Here is a 16,768-nt window from a genome sequence, read left to right as displayed (position 1 = left end):
CAGAAACTTTGATTCTATTTATCTATCACCGTCATTACTGAAGGACAGCAGTGTCAAAGCAAAACAATCCATTAAAAAGCTAAAAGGGACAGTCTTGTTGAAACTGCTCGCAAATTGTTTAGATGTTTTTCGCATGTGTTACGATATATCCCTATATAATTTTCTAAACCGATATGTAAAAATGACGTAAACTGTTAGTGGAAAGTGTATTTATTCAGAATTTGTGCGCACTTGAAGCGATTGTGCGTAATAATGTTTTTACGCGGAACAGTGATGTGAATTTCGAATGTTTCACTCTAATTGTGATGAAGGTTTTTTGTATCTTCAAACCTTCCGAGCTGCGCCGTCCGGTGTACTATTTGTATTCGGTTTTTGTTTTCCGAGTGCTCAAAGTTTTCAGTGAGAATGAAGAAACAGTGATTTAGAAGAAAAAAAATTCAAAAAGATGTTTACGTTTCGTTTATGTCTTTTTCTCCAACACAACATCGTATTTATACCTGCCAATATAGAAAAGACAACCGCGTCTGAATTTTTTTCGGCAGTAGTGTGCCATCTAGTGGCTAGTAGTCATTAAGGTGTTACCGTTTCGCTGACAGGGCGCCATATAGCTGCAGATTGCAGAAGCCAATTCAACCATTCATATTGGTTGAAAACAACATTATATTTCTTTAATTCAACTAAAAAATTAGTTGACTGGATATGAAGTGTGCCTTAGCTAAGAAATAACAGTACGTTTAATTTGTGAATTCAACTAAAAAAAATAGTCATTTCAACAAATATTTTATTATTATTAAGGGAATGAGAATAAAAAATCTAAATCAGCAAAAGTAAGATTTTTTTAGTTGTCTCAAAAAATAACTAACTAAAATCAGCAAATCAACTAAATTTTTCGCGAAAATGCTGATTTCGGTCGTTCCGTGTGTTGTTTTTACCGCACATGTTTCTCGGAGATGGCTGAACCGATTTTAACAAGCTTAGGCTCGTTTCGAAGCTATTGCTAGGCCATTGATCAAGTTTGAAGATCAAATGGCATAATCGCCCTTATTCTGAATAACGACGTATTGATTTTTCGATCGAATGTGGTTCGATCGAATCATAGCTAAAATTTTTTTCGAGATGACACTAAATCTCGACGGTTCATTCAATTCTAAGACTTTTGGCATCAAAATTTTTTTTTCGATTTCGAAAATTTCATGTACTCATGTTTCATGTTTAATTAAACAAGATGCATAGAACGGGTAAACTTTTGTAACAAAGTATTTTGCAACTTTAATGAGAAACTTTTTAGTGTTACCAAATCAATACAATTTCGAATCTTTTCAAAAAATTAAATCCTTCGAAAAAATCAGTTAAAATTGTCTCCTAGTCCTGAAACAACATTCAGGAGCTCCAAATTACTCTGTTATCTAGCATTAATCGTGAAACACAACCAGTGAAATACGAGCTTAATCAGAGCATAATAAGTGCAAAAGAAAAAAACGAGATAAGATTCTTTTACGTTTTGCATTCAGCTCATCAGTGCATTAGCAGATTGTGTTGAACTGCTAATGCCACCTCACGGATCAATCGCCCTTACTCTGAATAACGACCTTTGATTTTGCTAGCGTTATTAAGAATACAAATGAAATACAGTCGTAAAGTCGATACGACGTTATTCAGAATAAGGGCGAAAATAACCCGCTAAGCAGACGTAAAGTATTTGCTATTTGCAAATTACTTATTTGCATCGAAGAGCAACGTCTTTCCTGACGTGCCGAGCGAACAAAACAAATTGACGGCATACTAGAATTTATTTTGTTCGTTCGGCACATCAGAAAAGACATTGCACTTTGGTGCAAATAAGTGATTTGCAAATAGCAAATACTTTACGTCGTCTTAGCGGATTATGTTCAACACAATCATCTGCTAATGCACTGATGAACTGAATGCGAAACGTAAAAGAATTTGAACTAGTCATGTGCACTTTAGCACGAACCGGTACACCTGAGGTATCAAAACCCCTGAATTTACATTTACATTGAATTACAGAGAAGTATTCTGGTCCTTGTCTTTACATACTGCTACACTGTGATCCAATAGAATGAACGCCGCTTTACTCAACTATGAAGCTGTGTCAAAAAAAATACTTCGGATTATTAAATAGAAAACTAGCGAATTCTTTGAAGTTAATATTAATCTCTAATAATAATTCTAATAACGAATTACGAAATCATACAAATATTAAGCTAACGCAGCAAACGTTTTTACTCTACGGTTAAGCTTTGGATGAAACAATTCTTCAAAAAACGATGTTGGAGATGTTGGATGTTAGAGCCCACTCCGGGAAGGTGTCCAGTTCTGGATACACAACAGCACCCCAGGTTGGAAAAGTTGCCCACACAACGATTAGTGTGAAAATTGAAGGTCCTATACCAGCAATGGCCATATCCTTGGTAGCGATGTTTCCCAGTCCAGCCACGATGGCATTTGGCGGAGTTCCCACGGGCATGTGGAAAGCAAAACTGCAACACAGTGAGGCAGGTAGCATCAAATACAACGGATGGATCTCAATTGCGATGGCCTACGGATGGGAACTTTCTGAATTATTCGCGTAGCTTTTGAAGACTAAGAAATTGAACCATTTCAGCCAACACAGGTAGTATGATGTTACAGATTGCCACATTGGACGTGAATTCAGACAACATTGAAGCCGCGAAACATACGACAAACAATAGAAGCAGAGGTGGTAAATCTTTCAATCCAGCTAGTGATTGGCCTAATAGCATGCTCATTCCTGAAGATCTTGCTCCTTCAGCTAAAGCAAACCCGCCGCCCAGCAGAAAAACAAGGCTCCAAGGTACCTTTTGGTGGATGAACTGCCAAGTGATGAGGGAAGGGGTGGCATCCGATGGTAAGCGCTCTGTAGAACGACAAATCAGATCAGATACTCTCAATATTTAAACTTACCAGGATTCCACTTGAGATATTCGAACCAACGCCAATCCGCAGGGATCACAAAAAGCAGTACGACAACAAATATTGCTGGAGTTGCGTCCCGGATTTTTCTGTGAAGGATTTGAATGTTCTGATTTCGATGAGGTCAATAATTTTTTTTTATAAACATACACGTCTGGCAAAAGGTCCGCCCATCCATTAATGAAACCTGGATCACGAAAAAAGAACAATCCAATAGCCAACAGGAAAAGGATTGCGACACTTGCTTCATGAGCGGTTATTGGGCCAAGTTCGTTGTATCGTGTTTCGATCACACGGCGTGCTACGGTTTCACCTTCCTTGCCGGTGGCAGAAGCCTTGGCTTCAGGGCTATTTGGTCTGGAAATCAAGTAACATGAATTTTTTTACAGGAAGATGTTTGAGATATAGTATTAACTACCGGAACATTCCCATGTAAACCCATTGCAAATAAGCCCACGTTAGATAAGTGCTAATCAACATTCCTGGCACATTGTAAAACATGTATCTAGGGAAATCAATTCCAGGAGCATCGGGAAAGCGACTCTCATAAATTCCTTTGAAGGTTAAGTTTGTCCCAGATCCCACAATGGTACCGCAACCTCCAATGGTAGACGCATACGCAGCTCCAACGTAGTAACAGATTGTGGTCTTGGATGGTTTCTTGGGTCTACGAGGAACGAAAAACAATTGTACAACATATTTTCAAGCAAAATAGGTAAGAAATTTTACTCATCCGATTCATTTTTATTCTTGCTTGAGGTTCCTTCTTCTTCGTTAGATTTGGTCTGTCGAACATACATTTCACACAATCCTTGCTGAAGGTAGGAGTCATCGGTTAGTGTTAAATTCTTTTTGACATAATATATTTTCCCACCGCTTCCAGCTCTTCAAGGACGGCTTGCATAATCGGGCACATCATAGCAACTGCAGCCGTGTTCGAGATCCACATCGAGATGAACATCGTAACGGAAATCAATCCGAAATTCAATTTTCTCTGACTGCATCCAACGATCGAGATAACTTTCAGTGCTACCCGTTTGTGCAAATTACAAAACTCGATCGCCAGAGCAATGATAATGCCACCAATAAACATCAACATGGTTTCCTTCATGTACATCATGGTGGTCCGGTCGGTATCAAGTATCCCAAGAACCGGAAACAGTACAATGGGAATCATCGACGTTATCGCCAGCGGTAGGGCTTCCGTTACCCAGTACATCGCCATGATCAGTACCACGTAGATACACCGGTAGGCCGGGGACGTATCAATCGTATAAATTCCTGCCGCAACGATAGGAGCAATGAACACTACTAGTGCGCGCCAATACACGCCAAGAAACTTGCACATTCGTCGGCAACAGCCCACTCCGGGTGCATTGCTGTAGAGTACGTAAAAGTAGCAGTAATTTCTTCATACGCTAAACCATATCAACTTACGTGTCTTCAACATTTGCCATTGTGCAAAACTGAATCTTCTAAAACAGAAATAAATATTCGTTCTACTGGTTCTGGTTTCACGATCTTCGTTTCTGTAAAATGACCAAGTTTAGCTTTTATATCTAAAAAGATATATACAATACTTGGACGCTGATTATTCTGAACCAATCATGACATACTTTGACTTTGAATAATTGGAGTCCTTGGATTAAGGTGCAATTTGAAATTTTAGGAAAACAATAAATATTCGAAGATGCAAAAGTAATTTGCTCCGCTAGCGCAAAATAAATGTTGGCGAAAGAAAATTGATATACAGTTTAAAAAATTTCCACTCAACGGCATCCGAGAGAACAGCATTCGCGTTTTTCAACAGAGACTGTTTTCATGAGATTGTGAATAAATTCCACAACCCGGCTTAGACTCAAATGATTTTATGCTTGTTAACTCTCCAAATACCAAACCTAAAAAAAAGTTGGAACGGTAACTTCGAGCTTTCAAACTGAGTGTTTTTCAACGAATATTAATAAATTTTACATCCTCAAATTTTGTGAAGTTAAATTTTGTAGTTAAAGATTGGTTAAGAAACAGACCAATGGAAATTTGATTTTCCATATTCCAGTTTTTTTTTGCTTTTAAAACCACTTCAGGAACTTTTGTTCTGTTTGTCGATACAAGTATTTTTGGAGACTTGGAATAATCATTATGGTTTGCTTGTCTGTTACAGGCAAGCTGATCTTCGCTGCGTTCCCACCGCGGCAATCGGTAAAAACTTTGAATGCGAAAACCAGATAAAAACATTTGTTTTGGAAGAACGAAGAAAGTTTTTTTGGTCCGGTTCTTGTAAAAAAGATGTTTTCAAACGATTCTTGCCTTGCAAAATCTAAGTCCAGTTTTTGATCCTATTTTTTTATCCGGTTTTTGTAGGGACTAAAGTCCACTAGGAGATTGATAGTACCTATTAGCTCTCTCCGGACAGTACCAGCCTAGATGCCGTGTGGAATTCGGCGGAAAAAATGAACGAAGAATAGATCCACTGGGTTCCTTTTTTTTCAAATAACTATTTTTTGGAATATGAGTTAAAATTAAATTATTAAGATTTAAATTGGGTGTTCAGCCACAAGTGGTGACTTTTCAGCCCTATTATATATATATATATATATATATATATATATATATATATATATATATATATATATATATATATATATATATATATATATATATATATATATATATATATATATATATATATATATATATATATATATATATATATATATATATATATATATATATATATATATATATATATATATATATATATATATATATATATATATATATATATATATGATTTGGTTATTACCATGAGTACATCATTTGCTTCCGCAATTCTGAGATTTTTGTGTAGACAGAGCTTAGAATTTCTGTTTATAAGAGGATATAAACATTTAATACATTTATTACACTTTGCCTGGATTCCTTCAATGTGATCCTTGAAAGTGAGTTTTTTGTCATACGTTAATCCTAAGTATTTAGCTTGATCAGACCATGTCAATTCCAAACCATTCAATTCGAGAATGTGATTATTGTTTGGTTCAAGAAAAGAAGCTCATGGCTTTTGAGGAAAGGTAATTAATTGCGTTTTTGCTGCATTTGGTTAAATTTCCATTTTGACAGATAATCACTGAAAATATTAAAACTTCTTTGTAGGCGACTGCAGATCACTCTTAGATTTCTACCTGTTGCTAACAGACTTGTGTCGTCACAGAATAGCGATTTCTGACAACCAACGGGTAGATTTGGAAGATCAGAAGTGAAAATATTATACAAGATTGGAGCTCCGCTCGAACACTGCGGAACACCGGCTCGTACGGGTAGCAATTCAGATTTGCAATTCTGATAGCTAACCTGAAGAGTACGATCAGTTAAATAATTCACTGGGTTCCTGCTTCCATGCCGTAAAAGACGACAATTGCAGGAGTTTCTTTTTCCTTTCAGTAATCAGATATTTTCAATGTTTCACTTTTAATTACCCTATTTTACTAAATTATCTCTTCATTCAACCTATCAATTTCCGTCTAGCTTCGGAGAAAAGTTTTATTTGGAATGTTTTCTTCTTCCATGTTATTGATTGTCTTTCTGGATAATAAATTGAATGATAAAAATCAAATCAACTATGGCGCAAATCCGTTGATATTACAAAGGTAATAACAGAGATAACAAATATCGGTATATTGAATACATAGTAAAAACAAAACACTTGATATTACTATTACAAACAATAAATTAATATTTTTCTCGGTAGTTGGCTGCCCGGATCAACCAATATAATAAATAATTAATTTATTAAATAATTAAAATAATAAAGCGGAAATACAGAATCAAGATGCGCGTGAAATCTTTTGACCTATATTCGGTGATTTAAAATGATTTTATAACAACCGTTTAGAATGCAATGAATAAACTATTTTGTCTAAATCCTATTCACTCGTTTATTTTGAATGACGTAATTTCATTTACAAAAAATAGGGAAGTTTTTATTCTTTACGCGATAGTATTGCAAATTTTTCTTCAGTTTCCTCGAATAAGAGCTGTGAATCAAGACTTCCCGGGACTTCAACATAGGATATTGTTGAAACGTTCACTCGGGAAGTGAGTGAGTTTAGTGGTGCATCCGAGCATCTTGAAATCGGAACATACTGAGTCGCGCGCGAATAAAACCAATACTGACATTTTTACTAACAAATATCCTTCTCCCGTGACACTTGTGGAGTGCGCAGTAGTATATACGGCCTCTAGTAACAACAAGTGTTGGACTAACATCCCTTCCCATTCCTTAGACGATCTACGTTCGGTCCTGGCCGGCGCCGGTACTGATCATTGAATTCTGGGGTTACCAGAAGATGTACATTGAAGGATGATTTACCAGTCCCAGGTCGGATCATCTAGAAACTCCCTGTACAATTTCAGCTAATCCCGATCAGTAACGGAGTAGCAACCAGGGGTGGTCGCTCAAGCTCCAGCTAATCTTTTATCCGGTTTTTGCATTTTCGAAACGAAATTGCACTTATCCAATTTTTGCTTTCAGCCGTTTAAATGGCTGTTACTTTTGGTTCCGGAGATATAATGGTATAAGTGATGTAATCGACAAAACGCGTTGTTTTTTACCACTCAATTTTCTCATAGATAGCTTAGCCGATTTTAACTCGTCTAGTCTTGTTTGAAATCTACTATTGGTTTGTGAATCAAGTTCAAAGATCAAATGGATGTCACTTCTGGTTTTTTCAATATATGTTTATTAAGGCGCACTATATTAGTTATACGATGCCAAGGACATTTCTTAACACATGGATCAATGGATCATGGACATCCCGAGACTAACAATGGAAACAACATTTTTTTTGCAAAATTTTTTTTTATTCATCAACATAATCACCTTTTAGGGTGATACAATGGTTCCCACTTTTTCCCAATTTTTCAATACCATGTTTATAAAAAAATTTATCTTTCGCTTCAAAATAAGCTTCAGTTTCAGCGATGACCTCCTCATTTGAGCCAAATCTTTTTCCCTGGATCAGCAAAGAGCCAGTAGTCACTTGGGGTTAAACATGGCGAGTATGGGGGCTGGGGAAGCAGATCAAAGCCCGATTCGTTCAATTTCGCCATTGTTTTCATCGACTTGTGGCAGGGTGCATTGCAGCAATCGCGGCACCGATTTGGAAAAAACCTTTTTCATGCTCAATTTTTCATGAAGGTTAGTAAATACACTTCCATATGATATCTGTGTCATCTCAGCAATCTCACGGAGCTTCACTTTACGATCTTTCATTATAATTTTTGTCACTTCACTCACATTTTCCGGTGTAACGGCTTCCACAGGTCTACCCGAGCGTTCCGCGTCATTTGTGTCGGTACGACCACGTTTAAACTCGGCAAACCACCGACAAATCGTTGTTTTTTGATGGACAAGAGTCCGGATAACATTTTTCAATCCATTGTTTCGCTTGCACGGTGTTTTTACCCATAAAAAAAAAAACAATGTTTTATCAAAACACGATACACGTTTTTTTTTCCATTTTTTAAACAAACTACAAAACGACTTTACTCCAACCTCGATAACTCAGCTGTTTCTGGTCGGATCGACTTAAAATTTTGACCCGTTTCAAGCAAAGGTTAGTACTCTAGAAAGACGTGGTTACTGGTTTACTACGAGCGCCATCTCTGCTTTAGTCTCGGGACTTATTGATCCATGTGTTATAACTATTTGAAACTAGGAGAATTTAGTAATTTGTTACGCTGCTTCACAGTAGCTGTCACTTCTGTTGATGTAACCGACGAAACGCGTTGTTTTTTAATGTTCATGACTGAACCAATCTCAACAATTCTAGGCTTGTTTGGAAGCGATTTCTGGTTCCAGAGATATGATGGTATAAGTGAGGTAACTGACAATACGCATTCTTTTTTATCGTTCAATTTTCTCAGAAATGACAGAGCCGATTTCTACAAGTCTAGGCTCGATTGAAAGCTAATATTGGATTTTGGATGAAGATCGAAAATCATATGTTTCGGTTTAGGCTTACTTGAAAGCAAACAATGTTAATCAAATTTGAAAGGGTTATGGCGAACATTTCCGATTCGAGGGATGTAATTTCACATGTGACGTAAAACCACATATGGACCCGTGCTTATTAGTGCCTAAAATTTCTCAAAGGTGAAAGAATCGATTTCAATCGACTTAGACTCGTTTGATAGCTATTATCAGGTTATTTGATAAATTTGCAATAATAATAACTGAGAATAGAATCTTATGAATGTTTTAATGAGATTATTTAAATGGCAAGAGAATGGCGCTATCACTTCTACTAGATGCATAAGAGAAAAATGTTTGTAAAATAACAAAATATTCGTGTTTCAAATGACTGTTCCGGAGATATAATGGTATACGTGGTGTTTTTCAGAGATTACTGAGCCGATTTTATCAATTCTAGGCTCGTTTGAAAGCTACTATAAAATTGTGGTTCATGTTCGAAGATCATATCAAATCAAATCTAATCGCTTCTGGTTCCAGATATATAATAGTATAAGTAACGTGACCGACTAACCGCGCATTTTTCATCGGCTGTATTTTCTCGAAGATGACCTAACGAATTTCGATAAACTTTGGCTTATTTGAAAGCAAACAATGTTAATCAAATTTGAAAGGGTTATGGCGAACATTCCTGGTTCGAGGAATGTAATCTCACATGTGTCGTAACCGACAAACCCGTGTTTTTTAATGCACCAAAATTTATTGGAGATGAAAGAATCGATTTCGATAGACTTAGATTCATTTGATAGCTACTATTAGGTTATTTGATAAACTTGCAATACTAATAACCGAGAATTGAATCTTATGAATGTTTTAATGAGATTATTTAAATGGCAAAAACAGGCATTATCACGAGGAAAGGTTTTTGCCTTTCTCATATAGAATGGTCCGAGGCCGTAGGGCCGAATGTCATATACCATTCGAATCAGCTCGACAGCTGCAAATATGAAAATAATGTCACTCCTTTCTCTCGGGGATGGCTGAACCGATTTTCACAAACTTAGATTCAAATGGTCTTAAGATGCTATAAGAATAATTCAATTTTCATTTCCCTGGTTCCGGAGGAGAGGTGCTTAGTTTCCACAATATTTTTTTCATAAGCTATCTCTTCATATAGTATCAACAATAATAGTCGAATGTGATAAAATGGAGCTCACTTCACTTTTTCACATATGTTTGAATAGATTTTCACTAACTTAAATTCAAATGTATGTATATCATCATGTTTATCATGTATATGTATATCAATGTAATAGTAATATTCAACAGAAATATTCAAACCTCGTTTCTAAACTTTTTCAGATTGAAGTATTTCGGAGAATTTCTGCTGAAATATATAGAAGAAAATGAATAATATGAGAATGGCTTCATTGCACCACTAGCTGAATTAAAACAGGTTTTTATCTAATAAATAGCAGCATATTCGTACCTTAAAATATGTTATTAAATAAAAAGCAGCATATTCGTTCATTTTTTGCATATTTTATAAACTTTCTCATGTGATTCCGAACCTACGAGACTCTTTTTAAAACTTCAAGAACGTTTGAATCGGTAAATTTTAAACAGATCAATTTTATTTATTTTAATTTCAAAGATGCCTCTCATTAATTTTACTTGCAAAACATCAGAGAAACATTAAATAATGGGAAGTATATCACGAGAAAGTGATTTAATAATATCCCTTAGAATGATTTGAAATTTATTAAAAAAATGAGCGATAGAATCTATTTTGCACCATATCATACACAGTGAGTTGCAGATTTTGGACTTGCAATTGATAATTTTGCATTACATTTAAATTTGAAAATTTGTTATCTTGTCAATAGGTGTTACTCGATGCACTGATACGAAAAACATTTCTCTTTGTTATAATTATGAAGCCTTCGATGGAGGGTTATTCCCTTTTTTTGGGGATTAGCATAATCTTATCAAATGTTTAAAGCTTGAAAATGGGACTGTATTTCCGTGGAACGCTCTGCGTTACACTAATATACGAACACATTACATGAGAAAGACCTAGTTTCAATTTGTTTTTTAAATAACATAGTTAAAATGCATGCGTACTTTATATGACACAATATTTTTAGTGAGAAATAAAATTCGCTTTAATTCGCTAATCATATGGATATAATTATTCGGTACACTCTAAAAACTGAGCTTAGTAAAAAATAGTGTTAAAAATTTATATGTAAAGTCGAGAGAAATATTTTTATTTCATATCATTTTGCTATTTGGAGGATTTTATTTAAATTTCCGAACTATGGTTTTTGTCGTATAAAAAAACGTAGGTGAATAATATCAGAGACATAACTGGATGACGTAAATACGAATAAAACAGTTCTCATTAGTTGATATATTATGTAAATTGTGCAAGTTTCCGTTTCTTTACTTCCAGAATCGTAACGGTGCACGTCGAATTCACGACAAACTTGTTTTAACACACAAATTAATAAGAAAGGACATAAGAGAATAAACAAAATTTTCGCCTGCAGAAGTACGCAAGGTACTAATTAGAATAGTTCTAATGGAAGAAAAGATCACAATATATAAAATATTTCTTTAAAAATTAATTTATTGACTCAACTGCACATGCTAGAATGAATGTAGCGTGTCAATTTTTACCTTTTAATTCTACCCAGTTGGTTTACCGAAAATGCAATGACGCTCACTGCATTAAAATCGTCGTCCGCTCACGAAAAAGACAACAAGCGTGAGTTTTTCTCTTTAATGCTCGTTGAAATTAAACATTTCAGAAAACTTGAATTTGAATTTGAGTTATTTGTGATTATTTCTTTCTACTGAAAATTTTATCATAAATTGCTGATCATATTCCCGATAGCATGGAGAAAAAAATATGTTATTGGGTTAAGTACAACAAGAGATATTCACTATTAAGTTTTACTCATTCTTGTACAAGGTAAATTTTGAAAGGCACCCCATAGTAAAGTAAGTCGTATTCACGACAAAAGAAACAATTGTATTCACGTCTGGGATAAACATCGAAATCAACTAATAAAGTATTTAAGTGATTTTTCGCAATCGACCAATCAAATAAATACAGGAAAAGTAGACTATAGTGTTCATGTATCATCAGGACACGTGCTAGCTTTCCGTATATCGGTCTATTCAGCTTCCACTGAGCCAGTAATTTCACAAATTTGACTTCACTGCAGCGTGAGCAGCTTGGCAACCGTAATCACTCTAAGATTTAGACGAACTACATTTCGAAATAACTACATTATTCTGCAAAGTAAAATGCTATTTTTGACTTAAAAAAGGACACATTTCAACTTTTTATGACATGATATTTCATTTAATAAATATCATGTCATAAAAAGCTGAGATGTGTCCTTTTTTAAGTCAAAAATTGAATTTTGCTTTGCAGGATAATGTAGTTATTTCTAAAGTTTCAGTTGAAGTGTCTATCATAACTAAATCTCATAACCGGTAGGAATGTAATAGTTTACAACCGTACTGTATGCAGTAATTACCGCCGTAGGTACCACTGAATTGTAAGAACATTCGAACTTAAGATAAAACTATTTCTCTAAATATTCTTACCTTGATCATTCAATCCTTCTCATATGTGTGATCTGAGCTTCACTTCACTGATCGTAGATATTATTTGTAGTTTCCAACTGTATATCGTTCGGGTTCAATTTATTGTTCAGAGTTATAATTCCGCATCTATTATTCACATTCAGTCGGGTTACGCGAGTTCTGCTACGAATCTTCAAAGTCACAACGTGTCAATTAGATAAGTTTTTGAAAGTCATTCATTAGTTCAATCACTTCAAGACAAATATCAATAAATTATCTGAAACACTGTTTGCAGTTCCCCATATGACATCTTCGGAATTTATCAATATCTTTACATGGCCTACTCCACAAGGTTGATAAAATATTGCGTTGGCAAAGTAATGGCGTTTTCGCTTGAAAAAAATTGAAACTGATCCAAGGTAGTTTCATCAAACACTTCTCAGTATCGTGAATAAAAGATGGGTTCGCACTTAGCAACTAAAGCAAACTCGATGAAACAATTAGGTTTGAAACTAGTCAGTTCAATGACTGTAAAACTAGGTTCGAAAAAGGTTTCAAACAAACGTTTTGACAGCAGTTAAGCTGGAACATGGGTTGGGTTTGGCATCAAGAGAAAACTACATCAAGCTCTACTTGTTACGTAAAATATAGGAACATAAATGCTAATCAGATTTGTAATGTTCTTCATATGAAATCGTGAAAAAGTAGAATCTATCCAGTTTTATTGAGTACATTCTACTTACTAGGAATATTGAAAAACAAGTTTTGTCAACTAAAATTTGCAGAAATCTTGTATACCCAAAAATGAGTAATACCCATTCTATAGACTGGTTAGGTCGGATTGGGACTTTTGTCTCAATGTTGGGTAGTTACTAGTAGGCGTGTACGGATCAAACTATTACTAGTAAGTGTGTACAAATGATATCGGCTTCGATATCGTATCACTGCGAGAGCTTTGATGGACGGGACAGAAGGTGTGGAAAAGTGGGCATCAAGGGGCTACCTTCTACCAGAGCTGTGGCACAACCAGCGTTCTAGGAACGGGATTTGCGGCAAGATGCGTCAGCGCGTGATTGGGTGGCAGCCAATCAGTGATAGGATGTGCGTATTGAAGATCAAGGGCCGTTTCTTTAATTATAGCATCATCAACGTGAAGTGACCACATGACCCGATGACGAGAAGGAAGCTTTTTACGCGCAGCTGGAACGAATCTACAACAGCTATCCACGGCGGGATGTAAAACTCGTCATCGGCGACATAAATACTCAAGTAGGCCGAGAGGCAATGTAAAAGCCCGTGATCGGGTTGGCGAGCCTACACGCGGTAACAAACGACAACGGTCAACGATGCGTAAAGTTTGCAGCCTCCCGCGGAATGGTAGTTCGAAGTATCTTCTTCCCCCGCAAAGATATCCACAAAGCCACCTGATCAACATACGGAAAATCAAATCGACCACGTTTTCATAGACGGGCGATTCTTCTCCGACGTCATCAATGTCCGCACTTACCGCAGTGCCAACATTGATTCTGACCACTACCTTGTCGCGGTTTGTATGCGCTCAAAACTATCGACAGTGCACAACACGCGTCGCACAGGAACGCTGGGACTCAATCTCGAGCAGCTACGCAACGTTCGTACTGCAGAGGAATACGCCCAACAACTAGAGCTAGTGCTACCAACGAAAGAGTAGCTTGGCGCGGCGACTCTTGAAGACCGTGAGTAGCACTGCTGCAACCGTTCTATGTACGAGGTTATCGAATCGAGGAAATGACTGGATTGACGGCAATTGTCAGCAGTTGGTCGAAGAGAAGAATGTAGCAAGGGCGAGGATGCTGCAACACCGCACGAGAGCGAACGAGGAACGATACAGACAGGCACGGAACAGACAGAACACGGTTTTCTGGAGGAAAAAGCGCCACCAGGAAGACCAAAATCGCGAAGCGATGGAAGAGCTGTACCGTGAAGGTGAACTGCTCACGTAGAGGCTACACGCCACAGGCCGAAATGTGCAGAGATACCAGTGGTAGCCTTCTTACGAACGAACGTGAGGTGATCGACAGGTGGAAGCAGTACTATGACGAGCAGCTGAATGGCGAAGCACAAGATACAGAGAACGGCACAAGAATCAATCTTGGTGCACGCTCAGCCGACGACAGATTCCCAGCCCCTGATCTGTCGGAGATAAGTGATGAGAACAACAAAACCGCGGACAATGATCAATTGCCAAGCGAGCTGTTCAAACATGGAGGAGAGGCACTGGCTAGAGCACTGCACTGGATGATTTCTAAGATTTTGGAGGAGGAGATTCTACCGCAGGAATGGATGGATGGAGTGGTATGTTTACCGTTTACAAAAAGGGCGATAAGCTAGATTGTTGCAATTACCGCGCAATCACATTGCTGAACGCCGCCTACAAGGTACTCTCCCAAATCCTTTGCCGTAGTCTATCACCAAACAGCTCAGGAATTCGTAGAGCCGTACCAAGCGGGAATTACTGGAGCCCGCGCCACTACGGGTCACATATTCGTGATAAGACAAGTACTCCAGAAGTGTCGTGAATACAACGTACCCACGCATCACCTATTCATTGACTTCAAAGCGGCATACGGCACAATCGATCGAGAACAGCTATGGCAGATAATGCACGAATACGGTTTCCCGGATAAACTGACGCGATTGGTCAAAGCAACGATGGATAGAGTGATATGCTACCTATCGAGTATCTGGGACGCTCTCGAGTCCCTTCGAATCTCGGAGAGGGCTACAGCAAGGTGATGGACTGTCTTGTATCTTGTTCAATATTGCCTTAGAAGGTGTGATTAGAAGAGCGAGAATCGACACGAGTGGCACGATCTTCCGAAAGAAGACGATATTGATATGGTGACACGTAACCTTGAGAAGATGACGGAAACCTACATCGGACTGAAAGCTGAAGCTAGGCGTATCGGATTGGCCATAAATGCATCCAAAACAAAATACATGAGAGGAAGAGGCTCTAGAGAAGAAACACTACGCCTTCCGCCACAAATATTGATAGACGGTGACGATATCGAGGTGGTTGATGAGTTCGTGTATTTGGGCTCACTGGTGACCGCCGATAATGACACCAGCAGAGATATTCAGAGACGTATTTTGGCAGGGAATCGTGCGTACTTTGAACTCAGAAAAACCCTTCGATCGAGAAAAGTACGCCACCGCACAAAATTGACCATCTACAAAACGCTCATTAGACCGGTTGTTCTCTATGGCCACCAGACCTGGACTATGTTGGCAGAGGACCAACGCGCTTTCAGTGTTTTCGAAAGAAAGGCACTGAGGACCATCTATGGCGGAGTGCAAATGGAAGACGGAACGTTAAGATGGCGTATGAATCACGAATTGCAACAGCTGCTAGGAGAACCACCCATCGTACGGACAGCTAAAAACGGACGTCTACGATGGGCTGAGCATGTCATAAGGATGTCGGACGACAGCCCAGTGAAAATGGTTATTGAATCTAATCCGACTGGTCAAGGAGAAGAGGAGCGCAGCGAGCAGGTGGATCGATCAAGTGGAGGGTGATCTCAGAAGCAGCCGTGCCTTGAGTGGTTGACGACGACCAGCCATGGACCGAGTTATGTGAAGACGTATGCTTGATACAGCAAAGGACACCCCAGTACTCAAGCTGTTAGGTAAGGTAAGTAAGTGTACAAATGAAATTATTACTTACGCCTGTAAAAGTCTTGTTCAAGATCTGCAATGCCAATCTAACTTTAACAAAATACATTTCGAATGGTATCAAAACTGATATTTGTCATGCTTAAGTTCTCATCGACTGAAATTGGCAGACTGGTAACACATCTAGTAGCGATTAATATCAGTAGAGAGTTTTTTGATGTGGAACACATCTTTATTAGGGGTACAAATCAGAAACTCAAGAAAAACTACACGTAGAAATGTGGTCAGGTTTTAAACACTTACAGCTCAGTCTGTTTTGTATCAATTATTAATATTATTTCATCATTTGATAGGAAATATTTCTACGTATTGATTTGAATGTTCATAGCCATGTATTTTGAATTGTATATCATTGAAATGTTGATTAATAGCTAGCAGTGTCCTATTTTGTCTGAAAAAAATCTCCAGCATACCGGATTTCCCTGCCATAGTCGACGGTTTTGAAGGAGTAAGCGATGTATCAAAGAGAGAGCATCGCTCTGATTGGTCAATCGATGCAAAAGCGAAGCTGTTGGAAGCACGCGAATC

General features: G+C 37.5%; 1 protein-coding gene across 1 annotated transcript; it reads right to left on the bottom strand.

Moving 5' to 3' along the window:
- Positions 1-2,245: 2,245 nt before the first annotated feature.
- Positions 2,246-12,902, bottom strand: LOC131434582 (protein I'm not dead yet-like). Its single transcript, XM_058601426.1, has 9 exons — positions 12,545-12,902; positions 4,393-4,484; positions 3,830-4,334; positions 3,685-3,770; positions 3,374-3,622; positions 3,106-3,312; positions 2,947-3,044; positions 2,619-2,899; positions 2,246-2,560 (listed from the first exon to the last, which is right to left on the bottom strand). The coding sequence occupies exons 2-9, from the start codon at positions 4,410-4,412 to the stop codon at positions 2,279-2,281; spliced, it is 1,728 nt and encodes a 575-aa protein (XP_058457409.1). The 5' UTR covers positions 4,413-4,484; positions 12,545-12,902; the 3' UTR covers positions 2,246-2,278.
- Positions 12,903-16,768: the final 3,866 nt, after the last annotated feature.

Source organism: Malaya genurostris, chromosome 3 (assembly GCF_030247185.1).
Source record: "Malaya genurostris strain Urasoe2022 chromosome 3, Malgen_1.1, whole genome shotgun sequence".
Lineage (NCBI taxonomy): Eukaryota > Metazoa > Arthropoda > Insecta > Diptera > Culicidae > Malaya > Malaya genurostris.
The sequence above is the reverse complement of the archived record's forward strand: the minus strand, read 5'-3'. Positions and strand labels throughout refer to the sequence as shown.